This window comes from Cajanus cajan, chromosome 1, assembly GCF_000230855.2.
Source record: "Cajanus cajan strain Asha chromosome 1, NIPB_CcT2T_4, whole genome shotgun sequence".
NCBI lineage: Eukaryota > Viridiplantae > Streptophyta > Magnoliopsida > Fabales > Fabaceae > Cajanus > Cajanus cajan.
Window position 1 is genome coordinate 84,187,394 of NC_138517.1, and position 22,882 is coordinate 84,210,275.

Genomic DNA, 22,882 nt, shown 5'->3' on the forward strand with positions numbered 1-22,882 from the left:
TAGTTGAAGGGGAAAAAAAAGGTGACTAAAAAAATTGACATGTGACAGAAATTTGGACAGATTCATATATTGAGCTAGTAACAAGATTTCATAGGTAGGTGAAAAGGGAAAACGGTTTACATAAAAATGACATATGCAAAATCTCCTTTTCCTTCTCTCCATGATGAAGTCACCGTCTTTAAAAGGCTTCCCACAACTTCACCCTTTTGCATTCATATTCCTCCTATGCTCCCTTGAGGTGCCACTATTTAACTTCCCTATTACATTTTTTCCCTCATCAAACACATTCTGTTACCATTTTCAAAACCATGTCCACTTCTAAAACCTCAAATACTTCCCTCAAAGGATATGAGTCCAACCAAAGCCAAATGAGTTTGTCTCCTCTTAAACTTAACACATCTCCTTGTGGTGAGAGAAGAGGGCGTGGAAAGCAAGCAGAACCTGGAAGGTTTCTAGGAGTAAGGAGGCGTCCTTGGGGTAGATATGCTGCTGAAATCAGAAACCCTATAACCAAAGAAAGACATTGGCTTGGAACATTTGACACTGCTCAAGAAGCAGCTCTTGCTTATGACAGAGCTGCCCTGTCCATGAAAGGATGCCAAGCAAGAACCAACTTCATATACTCCAAAGATTCCAACACTTTCCACAATGTTGGTGATTCTCAACCTCTCTTGCCACCTTCACAGTTTCTCACAAGCACTCACAACACACAAAATCCAACCATTCAAAGTGGCCTATCTCAGCTTGGTACTATAGCTTCCCATATTGAAAACCCTTCTGACATGTGTGCATATGGATCACCACCTCAGGATGAAAATTTCTTCTTCTCAAGTGACTCCAACTCAGGCTATCTTGAATGCATAGTTCCTGATAATTGCTTCAGGAAGAGCAATGCCAGTGCTTCAAGTCATGTTAACTCAAACTCCATGCAGGTTAAGTCACATTTTGACACCACTCAAGAAGCCTTGAACATGCAAACAACAGTGGAATCTAACTTTGCAGATTTTTCTTACCCTAGTGAAGGATTATCATGGGATAATCAACGACCATGGGGTTGTAGTACTTCCAATGAACTAGCAGCTATGTTTAGCAATCCATCAAGGGTTGAGGAACCCTTCAGTGTGATGACTCAGGCTGAGGCTGATGCTTCTTCATCATCACTTCCTCCCTTTGGAGATGTGGACTTGGGATACTCACTCTTCTGAGCTATGGTTGAGGTAATAAGGTGCCTCTTATTAAGGGGTGCCTTAGACTTGGTCCTTGTGTTGTGTTGTGTATTTGCATTGCATGCACTCGGTACGTCTGTCTTGGAGAACTATTCTTCTTCTATTGTAATTACTACATTGCACTCATGGGATGAGCTCTTTTTGGTTTTATGTTGTTGAAAAAAATCCTTAGCATGTGTTTAGATATACGTCAACTAACCACGTCTAATATGAAATTCACGTCTAAAATGGAAAAGCTACTGCATATAGCTCGTCTAAAACAGATACGCGGTTAGTAATTTGGATTATCACTTTTCTCTCTCACATTAAGAAAAATATGCTCACATTATTATAGTTATCATTATTAATATCATTATTATTGTTATTGTTATAATTATTATCATCATTATTAATTAGTTATTATTCTAAGATCAATTTGTGATGTGTGATGTAATTTTTTTATTTTACAATCGTTATCATGTTAAGATTTATGATTTTATGCATATTATTTCAACCTTTAATCATTAGATGGATTCTAGTAATTCATAATGTAATTTAATTATATAATGTGTATTTTTTTTTTCTTCAATGGAGCATAAACGCAAAAGCCAATACTCCAATCATAACAATGCAAAACTTTAGTTGATTAGTTAAATCTATGAGGATATTTTTGACATGGATTATTCCTCAGTTCAGAAAAACTTGGAAGATGCAAGAGAATAATTTAAAAAAAGAAAAAGAAAGACAAATAGTTGTACAGGGAAGCACTAGTTCAAGACCTTTCCCATGCTATCACCAATATCTATTAAAAGAGAAAAGATGAAAGCCTAAGTACTGGTTTTAAGTGTTAAAAATAATTGATAAATATGTTTAAGATATGCATCATACACGTATATTATCACTATAATAAACGATTGAAGCATGAAGCACTGAAAGTGAGGCTATTTTCTGAAAGGTCACAACTCAGTCTCAGTATCCGTTTCTTTTAGATTGTTATTTATCTGAGAAAAATTTGCGACAGTCGAAAATGTGTTGATTGTGAGTGAAGATTTTATTACTGGCTTTTCCTTTTTAATGATCAAACGTGATTTTTTTTTTTTATCACATTACACGTCATTTATTTTATTTTTTACTCTCTCTTAGACGTTTCTTCTCTCTTTCCCAGAGTTCTGAGCCATGAGAAATTTTTAAAAACTGCCTTGTCTTTATCTTTGGCACGGTAGCACACGAAATTAAATCGTTTCAGTTTTAGCTTAAACAAACAACAACATTTGTAATTACATAATTATCTCTTTGGTTTGAAAAAATTAGAAATAGTTATGCCTTCATGGCACACAGCCATGTTTCTAATGCTTGTTGTACATTTCTATCATATTTTTATTTAACATTATTATATTACATCTCAAAATGATTTTACTTTATTCTGTCCAAACAAAATTAATTAATAAAATTATTTTAAAATATCATTTTCAAGTATAAAATAGTTCTTTCAAAATTAATTATATGAAAAACTTCAAACTAATAAACCAAACTCGTTAAAAAAAACAGAAGAAAAAAATATCTAGAGTACTTCAAGCACAAAATTCAGCCACAAAATATTAGTATTTCTTGTGTAATCTTTAATGTACCTCAAGAAAAAAAATAAAATAAAGGGATCTAAAAGTTGCGGCTCTAAAAGCAGATATTCTTTACATGCATTATCCATGGGAAGAAAACTTTGGAATTATTTTATTCAGTCTTAAATATGTTTTATAATTTTAAGCTCAAATTTAAGATTTATTAATCTTTAAAATATTAAAAAAAATATCTCTTTTACTCTTTCTTAATTTATCAATATTAATTATGATATTAATGTTAAACAATAATATTTAAAACAAAAGAAACTAAAACAAAATTTAATTTGAGAAACGAACATAATAATTTTAATGTTTTGATAATTAAAAATACAAATTCTAAAATTGAAGAAAAAAAATATACACCAAATTTTAATGAATAAAAACATAATTAAATCTTATATTTATTTATTTATGTCCCACTATAGATTTTGTTAGCCCTGTGCATTACACACAAGGACTAGACCTGAAAGCGACTTTCATTGGACCCTTCGTTTCACTTTGGATAAAAGCAGTACTCTGTACAATAAACATTTTACAACAAAAAAAATTCAAATTCAATCAACGGGGAAGGGGGTGACTAGAAGAAAAAAATAAATAAATAAAACTTTGGAAAATCACCCGATCTTGCATTGAAACTTGATCAAGTATAATCTGATTAAAAAAAAAAAGATAAAAGAGATTATTACACATTTAAATGTGTTAATTTAAATTTGCTTCTCCATATATGTATTTTGTAATAAATTTAAGTACCAAGTCAAGATTTTCATTGTCACAACACCGTGTATCTAAAACCATATAAGATAGCAATGTGAAGCCTCATTGTAGTCTCCTGACTTCTCTTCACGTTAAACCCCAGATACAAGTTGAGAAAAGTATTAAGAAGGGTTCAGGTGAAGAGACATAAACACATGGTCAACGAAAGTCTGGACAGAATGTTCTTGTATCAAAAAAGATTGGAGCACAAAATAAGCAGCCCAACCTCCAAAATTGGAGATGTGGAAGGGCTTGTGTACAATGGGCTTGCAGATTCTTTACGAGTTATTCAAAAGCAAGGTGGTCGTATGGTTTGCTAAAATTCTCAAGGATGGCCATGGTTTATTCAAGATCAAAGGGATGGCCACAAAAAAGATTATATGAACACAGATAATTGGTGTGAAGTGTGCTAGACCTGAAACTGGAACTGAGATAACTGAAAACAAAACCTATTGGAGGACCTCCTTGAATGATTATGTCCAGTGGAAGAATTGAGATAATAAAAAAAAAGAGTAATGATGAGGTATGCATTCACATTGCTTAGCTTGAGGTGTGAGGTACATTGCTACTTGTGGCAGTAGTGACAGGTGCTGCTAAAGGACCCGAACTCTGAGAAGATGATTGAGTGCTTGATTGAGAAACAGGTCCACCAGTCAACATGCCCGTTGATGAAAGCATTCTGGATGGAACAGACTCCTTGCTGGGTCCTGAGGAAAGTTCAGGCCGCAACTCTGACAATGAAGATGGAGCAACGGTACTAATTGTTGAACCCACATGATAGGCTGCAACTGCCATGTCAGCCATGGAAGAAGCAGATGGACTATAACTCGGTGATCCCATAGGATGATCGAATTTGCATGCAGAACCAAACTTACATGCTCCATGTTGTGCATAATGAGTGCAAGCTGGTGCCCCCTGGTCATCAAACACACATTAGATTGGTGATTAAGAAGACAGTCAAACAATATTTTTCAAAAATAATTCAATTGAATGGTCAAACTTATCATTGCCTAGCGCTAGCTTTTTAAAATATGTAATGACAAAATTAAAATATATTTAGATACTTCCCTTGAACCAAAGTCAAAAGTGAAACATTAATGTGTAAGGAGGGGGTTGGGGCCGGGCACGCAGCAACAACAACAGCGGAGAGCATTAAAGACGTGTTTATCATAGTCCTAATGTCTAGAATATGGAAAACTAGAAGCGGCCCTAATAAAAAATCACAGGAAGGAAACAAATATTTACCAATGAAAACAAAGTTTGAACAACTCAAACTAGTATGGAACTTAGATTGAGAGAAAAAAAAAAGATGACGAAGCACAACAACACCTATGCTGAACAAAAGAAACATGTAGCACAAGGTGTTCCTAGCACTGTTAAAGATTTCAAGCAAATGCAATTGATGGGACAAGAAGCAATCTTCACAAACCCAAATAGCATGAAAAATTCTTGCTTAAACACAAGTAGCACTCAGGCTATGAACAAGATAAAGAATATGCAATGCTCAAACAGCCAAAATCTTATGTCTAATAAAGGAAAATAAGTTAGACACATCATAAGATTATATAGATCAAATAAGAAAAACAGTGATGCCAGGGAAGACGATGCATAAAGTGAAATAAATTAAGGTGTAATGAATAAAGAAAAGAAGCTGAAAAGCACCCAATGACTACTAAAAATTAGAAGATAAAGAAAAGAGTATGAAATTACGTTAATCTAAAAAATAAATATCAAAACATAATGAAACAAACTGCATAAACTGTTAAAACACTTCTTTCATGGAAATTAGGTAACTGTCAGAAAAACCATTACAAGAAACAACACTAAATGGTTTTACTGAAAAATTTTATTTTTGATATACTCCAATAGTGTTGACTGATCCTCGTAGTGAACTTCAACTAGTGGGATAAGACTTAGTTTTTAGGTAACTATAACTTGTAGAAAGTATTAATACAAATTTCCAGAGGCTTATATCAGCTGGCTGCTATGGGATATCAGCTGATATGGGGATGGATGCTGACATGTTTACCTAAGACTCTTCAACAAAGTTCTGAAGAGTTGGATCTTTGCTACCAACTCTTTTATTATATTAAAAATTTACCACAAAAGTCTGGTGGCACAACCTTTGTCCATTCCCATTCCCAAGGCCATAAAAGGGCTTTTTCCCAAAGTGGCGTGTTCAATATTGATTAAAACCATTTACATTATCTTAGCTCAAGTTTTTGGGATACCTGATTCTTGTACAAATTACAGGGATTTAGGTAGAGAAGGAGAAAAAGAAAAACAAAATATACTATGAATAAGATCTTCTTGTGTATAATGGTGTTACATAGAAGACAAAACACTGACCCTTTTTATACTAATATTAGACTGGGTAGACTCATAATCCTAATTAAATAAGAAAACAAATCATGAAATATTATGAAAGATGAAAACCATTTCCCCAGTTCAGAGAGACCATCTAAGATATTCTAAAAGTAGTTTGATTCAATAATGATATTTATGGGATATTTTCAAGATATTCTAGCAATTCTTGACATTGATTATTGCAATTGTTGAAACAAAACAAAAAGGGTAAAAGAGAAACACTGATCCTTAGCATATTTTACTATATACCGCATCAGGGCTAGCTCTAAAAACACAACAATGAGCAAAAAGAAAAGACCTGTTCAAACTAACACCAAATTAGCTTAGACTCTACTACTCTGCAAGGGAAATTGGAACATCTAAACCAGAGCTTTTACCAGATCTTGTCCACAATGCTTATAGGACTGTTATCAAGTATTGACACTCCATATCTTACAGATTACAGAGGAAACGAAACGTTTTGATTTTATTAAGTTGAACATGTCTATGAAGAACCTAAAAACTCATTTGTACCGAGCATAAGCCATGACAAGAGCAGCAATTTATATCAAAGGCAAAAAAGAATTTTGGATAAAAACGATCATCAAAATCAAGACAATCTTAGACACATTTCCTAAAGCCAAAAGAAGTGAATAGATCAACTTTCAATCAAGAAATTTACTAATATGCCAAGCTGATCTACATATAGGAATATGATTCCTAACCTGTTGCTGTTGGCTACTGGAGAAAATGTAAGGAGACAATGGCTGGTTAATCCCTAATTTGATTCTTCCACAGACTTCAGTTTTAGTCCCTGCCATTCATGATAACCACTCTTAAGACTATGTGCAACGATGTTTAAATGTGTATTTTAAGTAACATGTGCCAGTTTCACCCACGGCCATTAACACACCTGTCCACTCTCACCCCCCCCCCCAGTGGGTAATGAAGATCTCTGAATACGAACACAACTTGTATGCAGGACTAATTGTTGACATATGAATCTTAAATAGGAGTATGCTATATTCATTTATAAGATCTCCGAGTATCAAATGACATCTCTAAGTGATAAATATGGTCTTGGACTGCTACAGGGCTCTGATTCTTGACCTTCTTCCTATGTTCTTATCATTCACTCAAGTGTGTACCAAGCCATCCCTAGTTTGGGATCAGCATTTTATATGACACATAGATTTGGAACAAATTCTTAGTCATTTAGTGATGTTCTGATAAACTTATCACCCTATGTATGAATGACATACGCCATACAAACAATGCAGAGTACATCTTCATAATACCATTGTAACAAGCACAATAGGTATCATAAGATCATTACCCAGTAATCAATAGCATGATAACATACAGGAGTTCATAAATTATAATCTACAAGCAAGCTATTAAAAGAGGAATTATAAAACTTCCACATACCAAAAAAGTGAAAAGTTTCATATATGTGGGAAAGATATATATTCCGACAAAAGAAGGATAAACATGAAAAGCAAAAATTCATTATTGGACTATTGGTAGAAGATCTAACTATAACATGCAAGACTCAGGAAATTGCCTTAAGAAGTACACAAATTAAAAATAACCTATTATGATCAATACATTAATGTGATGGTAATTATGCAGAAAAAAACTAATCAGAGTTACTCAAATACAACAGAACATGTTAACCTCAACCACAAGACTTTATGATATTTCAGTATTTTCTTACAAACTGTAAAAAGAGTCATGATGAGTTTTAACTGTTTATAATACACAGTATTCCTTGCTCTGGCAGAGAACATATCCACACTTTGAAGATCTTTCTGACTGAACTTACTTACCCCTGGGTGCAGTTATACTGATCAGACAAAAATATTTAACGTAACATACACCTAAAAAGGAAAAGGATGCCCCGACTAAAATGAAATGCATGACAGTGGGAATTCACTCTCATAAAGGTACAATCAAGTCCAAGGTAACAATATTAAACCAACAGTTTTACCTCCGTGCCTTCATTTTTTTCTAGAAAAATCCCCAATAGACTAAAAATGAAAGAGTTCGTATATAGTCCAGCTTTATGATTAAAACACTAATTCACTAGGCATTCATGATATCATTTCATCAAATGGTCTTTCAATTTTTCATCTAAATTTTATTGATGGTACAGCTGTGATATAACCTAACATGAATGCACATGATAGTATAAAGATAAAAAAGCTCAACATCCCAGAAAAGTGTATCTTAAAAATAATCAAAGCACAAGAACAAGGAATAATGGTTCGTGGCTGCTACTATGAAACGTTCTCAATGACGATTTGTAAACTAAGCTCAAGTTTCAGTAAACAAGTTTCAAATCTTCCATAAAGCTATTGAAAACAAAACGATAAGAAGTCAATTAGGTTATAATTTTCAAACAGCTATTTTGATCGCTGGAAACTACAAAATTCTATTGGGAGAGGGAAGATGGATCAACAGCAGCAAAGCTTTTTCCTACTATGTGGAAGAGGGGAGATGGGTCATGCATATGCAATTCACAACTCAACAAGATGCGCCACATCACGACAAAAGATGAGAGGCAACCATTACCGGGCGCAAAGGAAGACCTGCAGAACTAAGAACCACATTTGCTTTTGGTGCACTCGTGTCTGGTGGAGGGTGATACCTATACGATGGACCAAATTTAACTTCCCCTGTTTTGGGGTAATACCGATATTCTGGTTGATTAGACCTTTCCGGAAATGCCTGCTCTTTCTGACTACTGCTTGAAGGACCAACAGAGGAACCAGAAGGTTGATAAGGTCCAGGATAGGCAGCTGCTGATGAAGGTAGCTGGGTTATACCATAAAGCTGCGTTGAACCAACATTAGATGGAGTACCAGACGGAAGTACAGGGCTTGTTGCAGAAGCCTACACCAAGAGCTCAATAGTTAACAGCTACAATAATGCACGCATAATGTGACAGAGCAGTTGAAAATAAATGCAAATACTTGACATACTTGATAAGGACCCCAGCCAGAAAATGGCACCATGGCAGGGGACACTACCACGGGTCCATAGAGGCTCTGGACTAATGAGCCTGGCAGCATAGGAGGCCTTGCAACCAGCACACCAATTTGCTGGGATGAAGGACCGGGTGGGGGCTGCATGGTTGAATATAACGGTGAAGGTACCGGTACCGGTAGAGGCGAAATGGGAGCAACTGGTGACGGTGCTGGAATCTGGACACCAGCAGGAACTGGGTGATGGAATTTACAAGTTGCGCCAAACTTGCATTGCCCCGTTTTCACATAATAGGAACACTCTTTCTCACCCTGTTAATTTGACATTGTTATCATTCAGAAACATTAAAATTCATATCAAAATCAAAATATTTAAAAGATCAGAAAACAAAAGAGAAGATTCAGAAAACACAGTTAATCTTATAGTACAGCAAATAGAAAAGTAAGTAACACAAACCGGTCGCAATGGATATCCATAATAATTTAGTGACACAGGTGTAGCAGCAGCTCCAGCCTGCCGAGGATGATGGTACTTGCAAGAGGAACCAAACTTGCACGTCCTTGTCCTCATATAATACTGCATTTCAAGCATCAGCAGATATAGTCACACACACACACACACACACAGAGTCCATCGTGCAGAAAAACAAGGAATGAGAGTGGCAGAAGCAGAAAAATGACCTGGCACACAGGCTGGCCTACTCGCTCGGGATAGTCCCCTGCAGCTCTCTCAGCTCCAACGACCTAAGCAAAAGACGAAGAAAATGAAGGAATGGTGGTAGTGAGCAAGATCAGAGGAAATAGCAAACGCAGAAGCAGAGGATCGCAAGAGGAGAATTACCGCGGCACGGTCACGAGGGTGGTTGAAGCGACAGCGGGAACCGAAGCCACAGAAACCGGTCCTCAAATAGTAAGTGCAATCAGCCTCATCGGGGCGTTGCGGATACGACTCCTCCGCAGCACCCAATCCCAATTGCCACATACCCTCTGCATTTTTCACAATCAAGATCGAACCCGGTTCAGAACCCCCCACATTCCCCCAAAACCAAAGAACCGGAGAATAGATGGATACCTTCGGCCCCGGCCCATTCCGCCGACGGATCAGACCTCGAACCTTCGCTCGACCGCCCGTACTGCTCCATTGCACCGAACCGAACCGGAGAACGGAGCTGATTCCACGCACAATGAGCGCCTCCGATCAAACGGAAAGTAGAGAGAGAAAATGGCTTAGATTTTTCTGATTTTCGGGGGTTTCTCTCTCTAACTCGCACTCACAAATGTCTCTGTTTTCTTCTCTCTCTCTCTCTCTCTCACTCGCACACACACTCACTCACTCTCTCTTCCTTCAGTTTCAAAGCGTGTTCTGATTTTTGATCTCTCTCTCTCTCTCTCTCTCTCTCTTACGAGGGGCTTCTTTTATTGGTCTGTGAGTTTGTTGGTTGGTTTTATTTATATGCACCCGCCAACACATCCCACAAAAATTACCAAATATATAATCCCCCTTTTTTCTTTGTTTTTATTCGCCTTATTACTACCATCATTCTCTAAATTAAAAATAAATGCCATTTTTTATTTATGAGAGAGAGAGAAAGGGTTTGGAAAAGATTAAAATGACCTTGAATTTGAGCATGTGAGATATGACAGACTTGTCCTTTCGTATTAGACTTAATGCAAAAAAGTAAGCAAGAGAGAGGCTAATTTAATTAATTAATTAGTCATGTTTGTGGGCTATGCCTATGGCTGACCGCTGATGACAACATATGCAGAAAAGAGCATGAGATAGATGCTATTGGCCCCACGTGGCATAAAAGCAGGATCTTCCTTAAAAGGGGTAAAACCTCACACCAGTTTACTATGTAACCACCACTATACCATATTTTCTCACTTTCTCCTACACTACTGCCATATCTTCCACAAAAATAACTTTAAGCTTCAAGATAATCCATTACAAATTTAATTAACTTTTATAGTATTTATCATACATTGCAATTTATGATTAAATTACCGTGTAAAAACTTTTTACGTTATAATAACTACATACATACCTTATTTACTCCAAATCATAACATATAACTCAATATATTTGCGTATTTCTTTTTCTTTGTTTTTATTTTTTTTTAAATATGTGTGTCTCTCTTTAAAAAGGAAAGAAGTAAATACTTTTTTCTGATTATTAACATTTGTCATTTTTTATTATTTTTTTTTTTTGGTGTTTTTGGTTCAGCTTCTGCTTAATAGTGTAATGAAAATACACTTTATGTTGAAAGCGAAGGTCATCTCATCTGTACTCTGTTGGCTGTGGATACTTTTGCAACCTACATTTTGTTGAAAGAATATTTTCTCTTCTCAAACACGTTTTAGATATGGCTGATTAATTAGCATAATATCATAAACATGACAATAAAGTACCTTTGCCTCTCGATTTAGGAGTGCCCTTAATGATTTAGAGAAGAATTATAATATAGTTTTTTCATATCCTTTTTGAACCTAACACTTTATTTTTTAAATAAATTATCCAAGGCACTTTTTGGGTTGTTTTCTATTTTATTTTTGGGGGTACTTTTTGAGTTCTAATCTTTTAATTATCCATGCATACACAATACTTTTTCTTCGTTTTATTTATATAGCTTAATTGGCAAATGTGCTATTTATAGTTTCTTAGAAATAAGTTTAGAAGTCTATCATTCAACGATGCAGGTTAGATGAAAAGACCGACGTATTTATTTTGTTACATTCAAATAAATATTCAAGATATTTTCCCCTATGTATTTTATTTTTAGGAGCGATTTTATTTTCTTCTTCTTCATCGAATGACTCGAAAATCTTCATTTAGAATTAATTTATGTTGACATATGATTATGTAGTTCAGTAACTTTATATTAAAAAAATTTCTCGATGTTTGGTCAATGATGGCTTACGAGTTAAAATATATACTAGACCGAAATGCATAATTGTTCCTATACGTCCTCTCTAATTATATATATCCTAATTATCATAAAAGCAAATTGTTTTTTTTTTATTTTACTTCACTGATTAACCCTTTGCAATTCCTTTTAATCAATTTCGTAAATACTTATTTCTCTCCTACAATTAATGTTTCTTTAGCGAGAATGATCGCTCATGTGGCAAAAGAAGCCACAAGAGATATTTATTTTTATATTTTTTTGGAAAATCTTTGGCATATGAAAGTATATTGGGCTTTAACTAATTTGACTTGGTGTAAAAAAAACAAAAAGTAATTTGACTTGAGTTCAATAGATGAAGAAGCTGGTAAAACTATTTCAATTGTTTTTCTTCTTTGTGTGTGGTAATACTTAAATCTGAAATTTATTTACAAAAAATTAAAATATTTATCACTCATATTAAGAAAAGGTGTAATGGTCTAGGTCACTATATTTCACAATTCAACATTAAGTAGTAAAAAAACATAAATTTAGTTGTTTAAGATTATCATGCAAATAATTTTTGAATATAAATATAACCATATAAATATTAAAAATATATATATAAGACTTTATTTTAATCTAACAAAAAACATTAAATTTTGAAAATCTAATAAAAATTCATTTTTAGAGGTAAAATTAAAATTAGATCTCGAACATCCTTGAAATTCTATAAAATGTCCAATATGATCAACATTTTCCTTATAAGATGTTTGCATATGTATATCTTTTTTATTGAATTTAATTAAAATACATAAAATAATGTAAAAAAAACACATAAATTATCATTTAATTTCAAATTGTTATACATGACAATTTTTTATAATAATTTTAAAAAACATATATCACTCATTCAACTATACAATCATCTAATATCGTCCTAGATTAATATATAAAAAACATCATCACCAATTCGCGTGCAACTTGTAATAGACACACTTAATCTATCTATGTTTACCATTTAATTACAAAAATAATAAGAATTTTCAAGGCAACTTAGCCCAGCGCTAAACATCATGTGCCTGAGGCCATTGTGGCAAAGAGCTTTGTCTCGCTCATGTTCGATGCCACTCAACTCGTTTCCAGCATGGTTAAGGTAGGGGATCCCTGGGACCTCATGCCTAGCATGGCAAAATTTCATGTTCAACCTCACGCCAACTCGAGATGATTTTTTCTCTTCACGTCCAACATCATTCCTTTAGCACCCAACGCCAATTCAAGTATAGTCAATTTTCTCACTTCACGCTCAAAGTCATTCAACCCACGTTCGACACTAATTCAACCCAGATAATTCTTTCTCCTCATGTCTGACACCACTAATCTTGTGTCCAATGTGAATAAGACAGAGTGCTCTTAATTGAACCATGGTGGTATGATGGTGAGTTTTGCACAATCTAGACTCATGAATTTGCCCACACCACCAGAAATTCAACAAAATCCATACATGCAAGGCAATATTCCATATATGTGCAACATGAACAACTCATTTTCAACCTCAAAAACAACATGCAGCGTACAGTTGAATCAAATCCTAACTTTCAATTCAAGCATGTTTCAAAACACCACCACTAAACAACTTTCTCATACAATTTAAGAATTCAACTCCTTAACACATCACTAATGTAAATAAACTACATGCAACTCAATAATCCATCAACAAATCATTTTTACCTTCCCTTACCTCGACTTTGGGCAAAAGAGAAAGGAATGCGGAAGAATTAGTTTCGAGCTTCCAAGCTTTGAGAAGCTCTACACCACAACTCGACAAGGATGATCTTCAACCAAGACCTTCCGCTCACAATCACACACCAATGGTGATCTAATGTTCTCCCGAAGAGATTAGAAAGAATGAAGAAAATTTAGAATCTCCAAAACTCGTCTCTTTAGAATCCCTCTAAGGTTCTCTAAAAATTAAATTTATGTAACTATTAAAAAAAAAATCTTATATACTTCTATCTTAAATGTTAAATAAGATTTTTGCCTAGAAAAACCCTCTAATAAAACTTAAAATTTTCTCAAGAATTTCGTAACTCCGAAAGTCTTTCAACACTACATCTCTAAATACCATAATAAACAATTATTGCTAAAAGACAATGATTAATCAAAAACTTACATAGTTACAAAAATAGACAACAAAAATTTTAAATAAAATATTTATAATTATAGGAAAATAAAAGGTAAAATTATAAAATAAATAAATAATTAATTAAATTTTAAAATCTTATATTTTTATATTGATCTAAATTATGGTTCGGATCCCCTTTATATGAATGACATATATTATTGTTTCCATATGTTGGGAGGACATGGGACTATGATTGCACTGATTTGCGGCGCAAAGATTTAAAGTAGAAAGAAAATTGCCTTTGAATAAAATTGCCTTTGAAGTGAGACGGTTGAAGATTTTTATGAATAAAAAGTAGAATCGTAGACTCAAATAATTAATCACATCTATCAACGGATATTTAAATTTATTGAAACAAATATTAAGCATTTAATGGGGTAATTTAAATGAATTAGACTGAATTAAATTAGATTTGAAAAAAAAATATGTATTTAGCAAAGGATATTTAAGAAAAATTGTGAGAAATTAGATATGAGTTTCATTATTTTTATGCTTTTTTTTGTTAAGAAAATTTTTGTAAACAATATATAAAAAATAAAAATTCAAATTATATTATAAAGAATGAATAAAATTATATTTATAAATACTAATTTTACTATATTTCTCATTTAATTTCATTCTTTTAAATAATTGTAAATTTTATTTTACTTTACTTTATTTTCTATCAAATTATTTTTTACTTATCCTCTCTCGTATTCTTTTATTCCTTCTATCCTTCAAACAAAACATAAGTAAATTAGAAGCGACAAAATGAATGGATGGGAACATAATTTTTATTTGATAATATAAGTTTTGTAAAATGATTGAGACAAAAATTTATTAAAGTCACAAGATTTCCAAGAGAGTTTTAAACCAAACATAAGAAAGTTATCAACATAATATGCATGCACAAATCTAATCCGTACTCTAAAGTGAGTAACTTTAGAGAAGTCAGGATATTAAATGTAACTGTTTTGTTTTTATTCAAAACTATTTTTTTATTCGATAAATGTATAGTTTTTATAATATCACTTATTATACATGAATGATTTTAAAGAATTAAATTATTTGCATATTAATTATTTTTATAATATTAAAATAGTTTTTTATTTAGCGGTATCAATCCTTCAATTATAAATTATTTTTTATAATATTAAATTATTTTCATTAAATAAAAATCTATAAAAATTCTCATTAATTTAAAAAAAAACTCTCGTATAGTATCATTTTTTTATATATAGGAGTAGAATTAAAGAGAGCAAATATTCTAACTTTTCATAAAAATAAAAATAAAAAGAGCTGTTAATTGGGAAGTAAAATTATAATTTAAAAGGGGTAGTTAAATAGATGTTAATTCGTATTATTAAAATTTAATGTTTACTTTGAGTAATAATTTTATCAAAAATTACTTTTAAATAATTATATTTTCACTCATTTAATAAAAAAATATTGATCTATATACATAACATAATTTTTTAATAGAATAGGTTTAGGACGGTTAGATCAAGAGTCGGGTTTCATGCGTTTAAATGCAATTTGTAAACTTTATTTTACTTTATATTTTATTTAAAATTTTCACAAGAAAATATATATATAAAAATAAAGTTAAACAAACTTGGTGACTAATTATATAATAGCTATTTTTTTCTGCGCTGAAACTGAATTATAAATAATATAGTCACATGTTGAGTCGTTAAATAAATAAATAAGATTATTTTAAAAATATACTAAAAACTTATGAGTTTAATAGTCACATATTAGTGGTGTGAAATTTTTTATTATTATCAATCAATTATAAATTATCATTGGTATAATTTTTTAGATAATTTATAAAATATTAAAAGTCAGCAAACTTATTATAAGTAAATTATTTTCCATTATCGGTGTATAGTATTTTCTTCTCATATTAATTAAAATAATAAAATTTACCCAAATTAAAAAAAAAAACTTCATTAAATCCTAATTTTACATGTTAAAAAATATTCAAATTATATATATATACTAAATTTATGGATTTTAGGCATTTAAAAATATTTCATAGTCTAAATTTATGGTTAACATATAAAATTTCGAATAAAAAATAATAATATAAAGTTTAAGGTGAAATAAAAATAGGTGACAAGGTCAAATATACTTAATTTTTGAAAGAAAATGTCTTGACTAACTTTAATAGACTTGAAAGACTAAAATAACCATGATTTGAATTAAAAATAAATAAAAGTATCATTCAATATTTTATAAAATTAATTAATTTTATTTTTAAAAACTTATTAATTTTGAAGTTTACAAAATTTGAAATTTATAAAAGTAATCTCGATCACCACGTGATAATAATGTATTATATCATGTCAATAATTATTTTAAGATTACAAATGTTATAATGTGACTGAATATACATCACATCAATAGTATTATTTAATGACAATTTAAAAAAATCTAAGAAGACTAAAATTAATAAAGAAGATAAAATAAAATAAAATAAAATTTACATAAAATAAATAAAATAAAAATGTGCAGTCGCTATTTCCTATCTTCGCGTCGCGTTCACTCCTGATCTGCTTTCGTTCATGTGGGCCACACGCCCTTCCGTAGCGCGTGAGAATTAACAAAGAGAAAGTTAAAAATTCCAACGGCTAGATCTGATTCAAGAAATGAAACAGCGGTTAAGATATTCGCATCCGTACAACTGCAAGATTTGACTAAACAGCTTTCTAAACACTTTCTATATAAATATAAATCGAAAAAAAAAAAAGTGTTTCTATAGTATATATATTATTAATTTAATTTTATAACACATTATAATATTTATGCATTGTAATTTTTAAGATATATCGTACTTTTATTTATTTTATTGTAATGAACCATTTTCATTGTGTTGTTGTGGGGAGTATTAATACTTAATAGTACGGTGACCACGGGAGGATCCTGTGTTGTCAGAAAAATGACCGGGTGGTGCCGGTGGATATGCCTCGTTGACTAGAGTTGAGAAACCGGCTGAAGTGGTGAGCAAGTAGAAAGTGGGTCCTGATGTCAGTGCCCAAATTTTGTGATATCCAAACGCACTCACGTCAGTGACAAAAATGTCGGTGATTTAATTTATTTATTTTTGAGTTTGTTAGGCGTATAAGCTAGAAATAATGCTAAATTGCGCCTCTCTCACCCAGTTTCACACAGAAACATGTAATTCAGTAAATATTCTTTGATATTGATCGCCTGAAATTGAGCATCACAAGGACCTTAAAATGCATGAGTCGAGGCTTAATTTGTTAACCACTCCAATCCTTGTGAACCTAGCATAATTATGTGTATGCTTGACTTCTCACAGTAGTATTATTTTCACAGATTTAAAATAAATGTCATAGATAATACTATGCCCATGTATCGGTGCATTTTCAAACAACTTAGATTCTCAAATTTAGTGATATATTCTTTTACTAGTTCTTTTTCAACTAAAACTCAATTATATATATATATATTACTCTATTATTAATGAGTAGTTAGAATGTGAAATATTAATTAATTTTATCGATAATTAATCTTTATTAAAAAATGTAATCAATCGTTTTTAATAAAATCTTTTCTCACTTACATTTTTTTAATGAGAAGACTTGAACTTAAAACTCTTAAATATTATCAAATTTATAAAAAAAAAGTATTTATGATATTTTTATTAATCCATGAATATCTTTCAATATATAAATTAAAAGATTAATATTGTTTGTAATATTATAATTGTCATGAATTGGACATTTTTTTGAAATGATGGAGAAATCAAACTTGATTCTCTCTTAAATAGATTATTTCTACAACATGCGAGTGTATGATACTTAATTATTAAGTCAACTTTTGAATTAAGTAGTCCTATGCTTAAAAAAGAAATGGGATATATATATATTGATTTTGTGATGGAGACTTAGTTTATGTTAGAAATACATAAAACAAGTCCACATGGGTAATGGGCTATAAAAGGTGGGGTTTGACCAAAGATGATACAGCTACTGAGCTTGCTACTTAGTGTGTGTTTGGATTCGTGTATTGATCCACGTTTTCAAACAATTTAACAGAAAAACAAGTAATATTTACTTCTTATTTTCACGTCTTTTACGCGATTCAAGTGTTCTGGACGCGGAACCAAACACGCAGTTACTAAACATTCATGCATAATGCATATGATGCTTTCAGAGGATCACGTTGACGCCTAAATCTGTCCATTGAATGGGTTACGAATCTTCCCCTTTTCCTAGACATCCACTGCTATCTTGTTTTTCTGTTTGCATAATTATTGGAACGCCTTCGCTACATCATTCAAGTTTTCCTCACTCATGTGTTTCATTGTCCTTGAATTAAGGTTTTTCTATACTTTTTTTAAAAAATTTATAAACTCAAGTTGTATCGATCGATCAATTAAGGTACATTGGTCGTAAATTTAAAAAGTCATTTAAAATGGTGGAGGATTTATATATATATAGTGATGAAAGATTGGGAATAAGAAAGTCAAAATTGCAAAAGACGTGAACTTGAAGGAGACATTGAAAAACTTAAATATAAATTCATGGAAACTACAAAACCTCAACCTCTTTGAATACGTATCAAGAATATTTTCATATTATATAATAAGCAACCTTGTCCCCCATCATAACAACATGTTTATTCTTCTTCTCAGACTTATGTTACATTGCCTATAGTATAGTTTAGAATTTAGATAGTAAAAGTAAGAACAATGTATGTGTATGTGTTGAAAATTAAAATATGAGACAAAAAATGCGGTGAGCGTGGATCGAACACGCGACCTTCAGATCTTCAGTCTGACGCTCTCCCAACTGAGCTATCCCCGCTACATGTTTAGGGTTCCAAAACGTAGATACAAGTCAATAACTAAAGTTGCATACAAAAAGAAAACAAAATGTAAAAGAGAATGGCATATTAGTCAAATTCCTGTGTGTATTTTCTCTTTCCAACAAGCAACATATGTCAAGTGGCAACGACCCTTCTGATTTTGCCATTGAGGAATATGTACACATTTGACACTTCCAAGTATCACTTTTTCTTGATGCATTCCAATTTTTCTATGAAAAGGTAAAGTTGTGTAAACCAATACAATGAAAGTAACTTCGGCAGTTGAAAGGGTAGTCCAAAACCTTGTCGTTTTAAAGTTTCTCTAAATGGATGGCTTTTATATAAACCCATGTAAATGTTGATGAGGCCAATAAGAGAAACTATTTATTGTACCTAGCATCAAGTGTATAGTACAAGGTACCAGTAACTCCTATATGTCTTCAATTATTATTTTTGTCCTGCACATTAGAAAGTGGAGTTCATTAAGATTAAAGGAACAGAAAATTGCTCCATGTAAATAAAATGTAATCATGAGGGGTGTATATATAGAAGATATGAATGATGCCATGGTAGCTACTACTATAGGCAAACAAGTGGTAAACCTAATCTTTTACGGTTGTTATCAAAAGCATTCTCAACTTTCTCATAACTGTCACAATTGCAAGCGATCTGTTGCTAATAGCTAGATGAAGTTAATTATTTTAGGCCGAATGTGCAAAAGATAATATAAAAGCCCAATAATAAATTGATCCACCAGAAAGAAAAAAAATGTTATCCTGCATGTAAGCCAGCACGCAAATTAAAATGAAGAAAAATCATCAGAGAATCATGGGAAGGCAGAGGAGGGAGCTCCATGAGATTCGTCCACTTCCACTTCTTTATATAAGACTAAACATAAATGAGATACGCATTTTTTTCTTCTTCTAATGATGCGTAATATCAACAACATAATTCTCTATCCACTTCCGATATCAACTATTTATTGATTTTAGAGATAATTAATCTTTTAAAAAATCTGATTAGTGGTTTTTTTTTGGGATATTCTTTTTCAATTACGTTATTTTAATTTACAAGACTCATACTCGAAATTAAAAATATAAATGGATAACAATTCATTTACAAATTTGACTTATCCGAAACCAACCCAATTATACTTTTGTGGATTGGGTTGAGTTATCATATTAAGTTGAGTAATTTTTAGATTACCTAATTATAGTTGAGTTAAGTAACGAGTCAAAGAGTTTACTATTCAATGAATCTGAATCAACTAAATCTATAATAAATTATAAAACAATACACAAAAGAAAAAAAAAACACATAATACATTCATGCATGTATTTTAATTCTATTTTTTGTTATCAAATATTGTAGTAATAAGTTGATTGATTAAATCGAAAAATGTATAGAACAAAAAGAATAATTTAATTATATTTGTCATGTGGTTCAAAATTTATTATGTTAGTAATATAATTAATTTTTACTTGTTGTAATGTTGTTTGTACTTTGAATTATGTATTAAATTTTAAATTACATATCTTTATTTTTTATATTTTATTTGTTTCAATTTTCAAAATATATTTATTTTTTAATTATTTAACTCCATGACCTAATTTGACTCAACTCGATACGAGGATGAGTTAGATGGCTTAAAAAAGTTCATAAACCCAATCTGATTATGTTTAATTTAGTTAGGTACTAAAATACTCTAAAGACCCAACTCCATAGTTGGGTTGGGTTGGATTACTTGAAAAAAAAATTCACAAATCCGACCTAAACCAATTAAGTTTATTTTGGTTGGGTACTAAAATAATCTAAAAGCTTTTATTAAATAATATACATCCATTAATTAATAATAGACTACCCTTACCCTTTTGTTTCTTTATTTATTTCCTAAATATCCTTTAATAGAAAAACATTTTCCAAAAAATAAATGTATTTTTTAAAAGTATTTTTCAAAAAGACAAAAAATAAATTTTCGAAAAGTAATTTCTAGAAGACAAAAATATATTTTTGGAAAGAACTTTCTGGAAGAAAAATATTGATATTCTTTTGGAAAGTTCTTTTTGGAAATATATTTTAAAAATCAGAAAGCACAATTTCAGAACGGTAATAACAAATATATTATTTCTAATCAATAATTTATCGTAAAATCACACAGGTCATATCTTTGGAGATAATCATTTTCATAAAATATACAACCTTCTATTCAATGCATACAATATTAAAGATAGAGTGAAAAATTAGAGTTTCAAAAATGTTAAAATTATAAACACAAAAAAAAAGTTAAAAAAAAATAAAGATGAGTTCGTAAGTGTCTTGATTACAAGGAAATAAGTCAAGAAATAAAAAGTAAAAAAAAAAAGGCATATCAAGAGTGATTAGAGAGGAGTTAGGCATGGCAATCTAACCCGTCCCCGTGGGTACCGCCCGAACCCGCCCCGATTTGGACGGGGAAAACCCGTGTTTATCGGGTTCGGGTTCGGGTTCGGGTTTTCCCCGATTGATAAAATCGGGGGCGGGGGCGGGGACGGGGATGTTAATACTCACCCCGCCCCCGCACCCATACCCGCCCCCGCCCCCGCCCCGCTTAATAATATAATTAAAAAATTATTTTTATATATATATAAACCAAAATTAAAAATATTTATATGTAAAAATTTATATTATTTTTCTTTTCTTTTATTTTTTTAAAATTATTCATATTTATTTAAAAGAAAAATAGAAGAAAAGAAAAAGAAAAAAAATAGGAGCGGGGGCGGGGACGGGGCGGGGAAACCCGAACCCCGCCGGGGGCGGGGATGGGGACCTAGATTTTACCCCCGGCGGGTATCGGGGGCGGGGGCGGGGGCGGTTTAAATTTGCAGGGGCGGGGGCGGGGAACGTAAAACCCGCCCCCGCCCCGCCCCGTTGCCATGCCTAAGAGGAGTATAGTAGGGAAAGAAAATGAGTGAAAGAAGAGGAAGTAAAGAAAAAAGAAAATGAGCAAAAGAAAAAGAAGCAAATGAAGAATATAATTTTTGGAAATAAAATTTATTTCAAAAAATAAGTTAAAAAAGTATTTAAGAAATTTTAAAAAAATTGAAAAGGGGCATATATATTATTCAACAAGGTATATATAACATTTGTCTAGTTTAAACCTAACATATTTATATCTTTATTCAAAACCTTGTCTTGAATGATCTAGTATTTTTTTTTTTGTCTTCTAGTATTTAATATAGTTATATATACATATTTTGAACTTAAATTTAAGATCATAATTGAGATACACAAATAACAACATAGAATTGATCTAATTCACATTCACGTAAAAAAATATCTTATTTATTTGATGAAGATTAAATTACTAATATAAAACGAGTTAATCACTAATACACTGTCAGTGTAAAGTTTTTTTTACATCGGCAATCAATCAGATCTTTTAAATTATTTTATTTTATTTTTATTTTATTAAATAAGCAACTGACATGACACTATTAAAAGATCTGATTAGTTGCCAGTGTAAAGTTTTTTTACACTGGCAGTGTATAGGTGATTAACTCATATAAAATTACATAATTTTAATATTTTTATATTAATCAAAATTACAATCACAATAACAAGGTTTAAATTTAGGACCTGTGTTATACATAATAATATAGAAAAACTAAAATACATTTTTATGAGTTATACTCTTATATCATTAATGATTTTATATAAAAAAAAAATTAATTATTGAACCTTAACTATATATGGAGTTTATTATTTGTCAAATTTATCTAAATTGAGTAATTATAAGTATATAATAAAAAAAATTAATTATTTATTATATCAAATTTTATATATCAATATAATATTAAATATTTTATTGTTAATTTATGTTTTATAAGATTTATTTAATACTTTTTTAACTTCAAATACTAATATGATATACCAATGTTCGTTGTTACACTTAATCTTTAAGTTTAGAAATTTCGGGTTTGAATCTCGAATTAAAAATAAAAATAAAAATACATACATACATGGGAAAGGATAATCTTAATGCTGTTAAAATTTGAATGTGCCTTCCAAAATTTGAAACTTTGAAACTAAAAAAATTAACTCATTTATCTTGTTA

At 31.3% G+C, this 22,882-nt stretch overlaps 2 protein-coding genes and 1 non-coding gene across 3 annotated transcripts; 1 reads left to right on the forward strand and 2 right to left on the reverse strand.

The window, feature by feature from the left end:
* Window positions 1–308: 308 nt before the first annotated feature.
* Window positions 309–1,205, forward strand: LOC109803859 (ethylene-responsive transcription factor ERF086). Its single transcript, XM_020365528.2, has one exon. The coding sequence runs from the start codon at window positions 309–311 to the stop codon at window positions 1,203–1,205; it is 897 nt and encodes a 298-aa protein (XP_020221117.2).
* A 2,194-nt stretch (window positions 1,206–3,399) lies between these two features.
* LOC109803484 (zinc finger CCCH domain-containing protein 58) lies at window positions 3,400–10,343 on the reverse strand. Its single transcript, XM_020365088.3, has 7 exons — window positions 9,980–10,343; window positions 9,749–9,894; window positions 9,589–9,651; window positions 9,365–9,484; window positions 8,905–9,219; window positions 8,495–8,815; window positions 3,400–4,489 (listed from the first exon to the last, which is right to left on the reverse strand). Exons 1-7 carry the CDS (start codon window positions 10,047–10,049, stop codon window positions 4,115–4,117), a joined length of 1,410 nt encoding a protein of 469 aa, XP_020220677.2. The 5' UTR covers window positions 10,050–10,343; the 3' UTR covers window positions 3,400–4,114.
* Window positions 10,344–18,715: 8,372 nt separating this feature from the next.
* Window positions 18,716–18,788, reverse strand: TRNAF-GAA (transfer RNA phenylalanine (anticodon GAA)). The gene has a single exon. It is a non-coding gene; the product is annotated as a tRNA-Phe (tRNA).
* Between the last annotated feature and the right edge of the window lie 4,094 nt (window positions 18,789–22,882).